Source organism: Physella acuta, unplaced genomic scaffold, assembly GCF_028476545.2.
Source record: "Physella acuta isolate Inbredline_101_S28 unplaced genomic scaffold, ASM2847654v3 ptg000594l, whole genome shotgun sequence".
Taxonomy (NCBI): Eukaryota; Metazoa; Mollusca; class Gastropoda; family Physidae; genus Physella; species Physella acuta.
In genome coordinates, this window is record NW_026732113.1 from 160,187 (window position 1) to 167,920 (window position 7,734).

Sequence of the window (7,734 nt, forward strand, 5' to 3'; positions counted from 1 at the left end):
TTTATATATATAATATATTTTAACTTACACGACAAAGATTGATACCAATTGACATAAAAATACAAACATATAATGAAAAACTATGAGACTAGGGACGGGAAAGTGATGGAGGTAAACATTCCAATACATTTTTTAAAAATGCATTTTATACATTCCCCTTGAACACAATTTAGACCTATACGAAAGGCAATGTTGTTAAACGTTCTCCTTTTTTTATGCTGCAGTTGGGTACTAATGTAATGTTTTGTATAGCTCTAAGATAAACATTGAAAAAGACTATATATTGATGTCATGTTAATATTTAAATTAAATTTTAAAGACTAACCTAATGCTTAAATAGATTAAAAATAGAAAGTGTTCTTTTTATAGCGGAGACGAATGTATCTTGAAAGTTTGAAGAAAATCTGTGTGGTGGCAGTGTTTTACAAAATTTGCTACATCCCACAAACAAAAAAAAACTAAACTAATGAGCACATACACATTGTAAACTACATAATTGCTTAGAATGATAAAAAATGTTTTGTGCAGTTATATACATTTGTGAAACCAAAAATACTAGAGCATTAATTATCAAAGCATTATAAAGTCTTCAAGCTACGATTTGTTGGTGCAACATCTAACACAGTCTGACAGACAAAGCATATGTCGATCCTCTAGACATTTTTAAAAAGTGATTGTTTATTCTTAAAGGTTTTAAGTAAAAGCAATGATGTGTTGAACGTAAATGTATTGATACAAATAGTTATAGTAAGATGTATGGTATTCAAAACTGTTAAGGTAAGTCTTTATATAAACTTACAATTGAATGTTATTTTGTGTTTATTGATGTGGATACACATTTTTGGTCTTTAGAAGTTCCCATTCACTATGTTACATTATGTACTTCTATAAACTAACGATAGTAAAAGTACTGTTACCCGACAACTTTGAATCATGATCAGCATGAAACACTTCAAAGTAAAGTTCTTGACCTTTATTCATGTCCACAACCACTGACCCAGCAGCATTTGTGTCGGCACATTTAACTTCTATAGCCGTAAGACACTTACCTTCTACCACAACACCAACTCGAATATTTTTATGTTCCCATTCATGCAGGGTTACACAGATAAGGTATAAACCATCACGAGGAGATACAAATATTCCTGTTGTTTGATCAAAGTGTTGACCGTTGTATTCATTTACTTGATCAAATGCTGTAAGGATTAGGTCATCACTGACAGGTGTCTCATATTCCAGCTCGATACAACACACATATCTGTTACATAAGCGTGTTTCTGTTGAAAATAAAACATGGCATCGTTTACCAAGTAATTGTAACTTATAGTTTAGTAATGTCCAGAGTTTTAGTCGTGATAATTTTCATTTCCTACTTTTAAAAAAATGGTTAGTACTGTTTACAAATTTAGTAGAGTAAATTTAAGTACTTTTCAAACCTGAATAACAATGGGGCAGCTGGACTAGAGTTCACCAGTTTCTGCAACCTCGACATATGAAGAGATAATGTAATCAGCACTACGCCCAGCCGTCTTTACTTAACATGACTAAGGTACCCATCAGAATTGTGTGGGTTTATGAACGGTCTACTGGCAAGAACGCGTAATCCGAACTGAATAACTTTCTAAAATTGTCTTCTGTCTAGTATATTTTAAAGGCCACATGTTTTCATTGACAATCAATTACATACCAATTGTTTGAAGATCATTTGATATCTTTACAACATATTTATCCAGACTTTGAAACTAAGATTGAACAAGAATTAATTAATTACAACATTATATATTAAAATATCAATATAACTCATAATCCGCATAAAATATGGTCATCTTTAAAAATACCATATTCACTACAAACACACAATCCCCTTATATGAAAGCACCAATATAAGAAAAACTACAGACGTGTCGTAAAAAAATAATTTCAAATACTTAATTTTTAAATAGAAGAGAATCTCGTCGTAAAAAGCACTGAACTCCAGTGAACAGCAAATAATATGTGTATAACAGTTCAGTACATGAGAACTTTATAAGGAAAGACAGAAGAATTAAGTTAAATATAAATTCATATCGAAAATAGGATAAAGTTCTATTTTTGGTCACCAGAAAGTACTCACAATTTGTAAGAAAAAAGAGAGAAGTGGATCTTCTACACATATTTAAAATTTCGTCTAACTGATAGACTTTTGAAAAACAAAAATTGAAATAAACGTTCCTCTTTCGATTACCTAGCTGTTACGATACTCAAGTTATTTTTTTCTCAAACACAAAGACATACTGACACACAGACACACACAGCGACATAATTACATACGTAAGAACGTAAATGAGGACCGGCAGGCAAACACACAGACAGAAAGGCAGACAACCAGGCAAACAGAGAGATAGACAGACAGACAGAAAGGCAGACAGACAGAAAGACAGACAGACAGACAGACAGACACACACACACACACACACAGACAGACAGACAGACACACAGACAAACAGACAGACAGACAGACAGACAGACAGACAGACAGACAGACAGACAGACAGACAGACAGACAGACAGACAGACAGACAGACAGACAGACAGACAGACAGACAGACAGACAGACAGACAGACAGACAGACAGACAGACAGACAGACAGACAGACAGACAGACAGACAGACAGACAGACAGACAGACAGACAGACAGACAGACAGACAGACAGACAGACAGACAGACAGACGGACAGACAGACAGACAGACAGACAGAAAGACAGACAGACAGACAGACAGACAGACCGACCGACAGAAGGACGGACGGACGGACGGACGGACGGACGGACAGACGGACGGACAGACAGACAGAAAGACAGACAGACAGACAGACAGAAAGACACACAGACAAACAGACAGACAGACAGACAGACAGACAGACAGACAGACAGACAGACAGACAGACAGACAGACAGACAGACAGACAGACAGACAGACAGACAGACAGACAGACAGACAGACAGACAGACAGACAGACAGACAGACAGACAGACAGACAGACAGACAGACAGACAGACAGACAGAAAGACAGACAGACAGACAGACAGACAGACCGACCGACAGAAGGACGGACGGACGGACGGACGGACAGACGGACGGACAGACAGACAGAAAGACAGACAGACAGACAGACAGAAAGACACACAGACAAACAGACAGACAGACAGACAGACAGACAGACAGACAGACAGACAGAATGACAGAATGACAGACTGACTGACAGACTGACTGACTGACTGACTGACTGACTGACTGACTGACTGACTGACTGACTGACTGACTGACTACCTGACTAACTGACTGACTGACTGACTGACTGACTGACTGACTGACTGACTGACTGACTGACTGACTGACTGACAGATAGGCAGGCAGGCAGGCAGGCATTAGAATGAAATAGTTCATTTCTTCATATTCTAAAATTGAAAGATAACGCCATTAGTACTTTTTGTAGTTTAAACATGACTTTTCACATCGTTTTTTTAACGTTCTTGTCACAGCTATAAATTATCTGGTTGCATTATTAAAATTGTGTTTCTACATTTGAACATGCCTTTATTTTTATTTTCGTTCTTTAAATAAAATTTAGTTTATACATTTAAAACACACAATGTAGTATTTTCAACGAAAGTCTGTATCTTTAAGTTCCCCATATATTATCGCTGAACATACGGGAGAGAGGGGGATAGAGAGCGAGAGAGAATTGCGCACATGGATGGACTTTTATATATTAGTATAGTGTCTACAATAGAAATGTACACAGTGATAACTCTTTAAATATAGATCAAACTTTGATAATTTTAGCACACGCAGTAGACTAGCGGGCATTGTGGAAAACTTTTATTTCTAAAAGCCAGCCGGAAAACTAGAGGTTTCCAGACTTTTATAAATCTTACAATTAATTTTCTAGATATTATCCAGACTCTGCAGAAACACTGGCCTCGCCGCAATAAGTAATTTTTTGGTATGAAACCAAAACGTATAGGGTTTATTTTTTATTAGGTCCTATAAAATATACTTTATTTTTAAAGACTTTCTGGTTTCTAGTTATAATATTATATTAAGCCCAAGTAAACATGATACCGAAACTATCAAATCACTATATTAAATTATCAACTAATAGCATAGCAAGGTACAAATTACTTTTTATTGAATTGTTTTTTGGCAGAATTGTTTAAGAGATTTACTAAAATTGTGTGGATGTTCAAATGGGTGTAGTTGGAGAGTCAAAGTAGAGACAGAACTAAGAAAAGTAAAACTCTAGACATAGACGAAAACATGAGATATGTCAGAGGGGAAAAATATATTGAAGCAGATCACAGTGATGGAAGTAGAGAAAAGACAAAACATATTATCAATATAACATCTAATAACGATTCCAGTTTTCTAAATATTACAAAAAAGTACCTTAGACAACAAACTTTCAAACTTGTTTGTTTTATCTTCTTGTATAGCAGATATCAAATCCGAATGTCTTTTAATGTCTTGTGTTACATGATCTGTTTTATCTGTCTAAACTCTCATCTCTTTATTTAGTGTGTGCAGATTGTTTTCAAATTCTTTCATATCTAGAGACAGTTTCTCCAGTGTTTTGTCTGATTCTTTTATTTTCAAACTGTCAATTTGTTGATTCAGCTCTTCTATTTTGTTTCCTTGTTCATTTGATTTGTTTCTTAAAATTTTAAAATTCTGTTTTTGTTTCTTAGACCAGTTTTGAACTTTTATCCCATAATCACTGTGTTCTGTTACAAAGTTGTCTCTCCTTTTTTTGTTTGATATATAATCTTCAGTCTTTTGGTTTGTGTCTTGAAGGGATAATAAATCTGTCTCCATATCCTTTAGTCTTATTGATGTTTCTGGATCATATTTAACTGTTAAATTAAAATCAAAATCGTATCAATGACATTCAGAAAATATTTTTTAACAAAGTAAAAATAAATTTAACACAAAATATTGGGAGACAAGAAAAAAACATTGTTAATTAAATATTTAGTTAAATAAAATCAAACTCTATCTGATTCATTTCATTCATTTAATGTTTTAGATGGAAAAAAACACAAATTCAACACACGTTTCTTCTCATATATTAATAACGGACTGTTAATAATTTTGTCAAAGAATTTTGCAATTATTCAATAGATTACCTGTTAATATAATATGCTATGGGTTAATGAGTGTAAATTTTAATTAGTATTATTAAATTACCAGATATTGGATCTTTCTTAACTTTAATATCCGGTATTGTTTCTTCTAAAGACTTCACTGTGGCAGGGGACAAGTTGATGGATTCTGTCAACAAGATACACACAGACATTACATCAAACTAATTTATGAGATGAAGAGGTTGTTGTCAGATGGGTGCATATTGACAGGCTTTAATTCATACAATATTTGCTATCAATCTTCTTAAAGTAAAACATTATAAAACTATATCACTAATACAAAATATCATTATTTTAAAAGCTCAACTGTTTTGAATTGTTATCAAAGCAATTATATATTTACTGGGAAAAAATAAAGACTATGACCATACCACTGAACATGTCTGTGTGTTCTAGTATTGTACTCTGTGCTGCTGCTACCATAGCAATTGCATCTTTCACAGCTTTACTAGAGCCAGGCATATTGTCTACACATTCATTGGCTCTGGTTTTGATCTGGACAAGTAAGAAAACTATAAAAACTGTTGACCAGTGCCCTATAACACTATGTAGAAACAATGTTGGTCTAAAACTGTTTAGTTGCGTAGAAACAATGTTGGTCTAAAACTGTTTAGTTGCATGCTAAGGCTTTGAATACGTTATAAGGATTAGAATAATTTAACGTGATTGAAATATAATGTTCAAATTACAACATTATGACATAGGAAATGTTAATGAATGCTAGACTTGACTGTTTTGAATAAAATTATTCCGTTTATAATACACATCGATGATACAAAAACAATTTGTATTTACCTGCTGTACAAAATCAGTGATGCTATTCTGTAGATGAAAACTTGACTCGTCCAATAGATCGAGCTGGGTAGTTAAATGTTTCTTTAGGTGGTCAGACATCTGTGAAAACAAATAATTGTTATTCTTAAGGCTACAGTGGTTTAATTTTCCCACAAATATATAATCGATAAATTATATTACAATATGTAGGATTAATTTTAATTTAGTTTTAGAAGTAAACTTTTGTAATGTTTTACTTAATATAATGGGGTAATAACAAAGTGAAACTGAAACTTTTTAAAACACCAGATATTAGACCCTAAATCCTAAAATATATAACCAACATCTACAGCATAAACAGACTACACGTTATATTTCATGTTATCAACCATACAACAAATACGTTGTAGGTCTATGTCTTTACATATCATTCTTACCTTACGACTATATTTCAGAACAATATCAGCCAAATGTTGAGTCCAGAGTTGCTTAAAGCTTCCGACACTTAATATCGGGAAAATCCAATAAATTTATAAAAATTCAGTCGCGTTTATTGAATATTGTATGCAAGTGAAGGCGCTAGGTCGGGTGCCATATATATATATATATATATATATATATATATATATATATATATATATATATATATATATATATATATATATATGCCTATATATATAAACGACAGTTGCATTAAATTTTATTAACATTCTTTAATGATTCATTTTCTTTTGTAAGTATCCGATTTTGTAACTGCTATGTTGTAGATTACAATTTAAAAATTTGATTAATAAAAAAAAAGAGAAAAATTGTAGCAAATAGTGGGTACAGATGGTTAGTATGAGTGGCATCGATTATTTGAAGTATATTATATTCTATGTACCACCCATTTCATTCTCGTTTCCTCTTTCACGCACCACACTTCTACTCAAGGATAGCCTAATCCCAACATCAAATCTATAAATGATCTTCTAGACAGAAGGCCTCGCAGCTTTTATTTTTTTGGCTTACTCCTTTGGCCCCACACCCATAATTATATTTTTCAGAAACAACAAACCACTTTCAGTAAAAACAATAAAGCCTCATGTGTTGTTGTCCCCAGCTGACGAGCTTATAATAATCGTTTTAACTGTAAGATGATCTCCTCAAACTAATGAGCCCTAGACGATTTTAGCTAGTTTAAATCAAAAGTTAAAATAGAAATAACTGTGTCGGCAGAGTGTGAGTATTTGTGTGTCTGGGGGGGTGTAGTTAGAATAGCTTAGAAGGTTTGTGGTTTAGTATTTACTGAATGCACCGACGTAGGGTGTATTTAATTATTAATCGAAATAAAACATTAAAAAGCAATCTGAAATACTATATTTACACATCTTATAAAACAATTTTAAAAATTCGTAGCTTTCTTTTTCTAAAAACAAACGGTTTAAAATATTTAAACATCTGAAAAATACAGTTACCCTTAGACATTGCGAGCTTGTTTAATATAAGATTGAGTGAACTTTTTTTTCATAATTTTAGTCAATATAACGGCCAACAAGCCCATTCGCCACATAGATGGAGAATATTGTTTTGTAACTAAAAATATCGAAAACACATTTTATGAGGTTGCCGTCGGGCTAAATTAGCGAAAACATGAAGAAGTTGTTTCTTATGAAAACATAAATGTAACATTTGATATTGAAACAGCTTTAACTTCTCTACAAGACACAAAACAAAAGACTAACGATGAGATATTAAAAATAAAACAATGGAGAGAAAACTGTGTAACAGAACAA

At 33.0% G+C, this 7,734-nt stretch overlaps 1 protein-coding gene across 1 annotated transcript; it reads right to left on the reverse strand.

Moving 5' to 3' along the window:
* Positions 1-6,990, reverse strand: LOC131947461 (uncharacterized). The gene is made up of 9 exons (XM_059308679.1): positions 6,971-6,990; positions 6,397-6,463; positions 5,981-6,079; positions 5,557-5,680; positions 5,229-5,312; positions 4,773-4,894; positions 4,431-4,535; positions 1,688-1,742; positions 1-1,277 (listed from the first exon to the last, which is right to left on the reverse strand). Exons 1-9 carry the CDS (start codon positions 6,988-6,990, stop codon positions 886-888), a joined length of 1,068 nt encoding a protein of 355 aa, XP_059164662.1. The 3' UTR covers positions 1-885.
* Between the last annotated feature and the right edge of the window lie 744 nt (positions 6,991-7,734).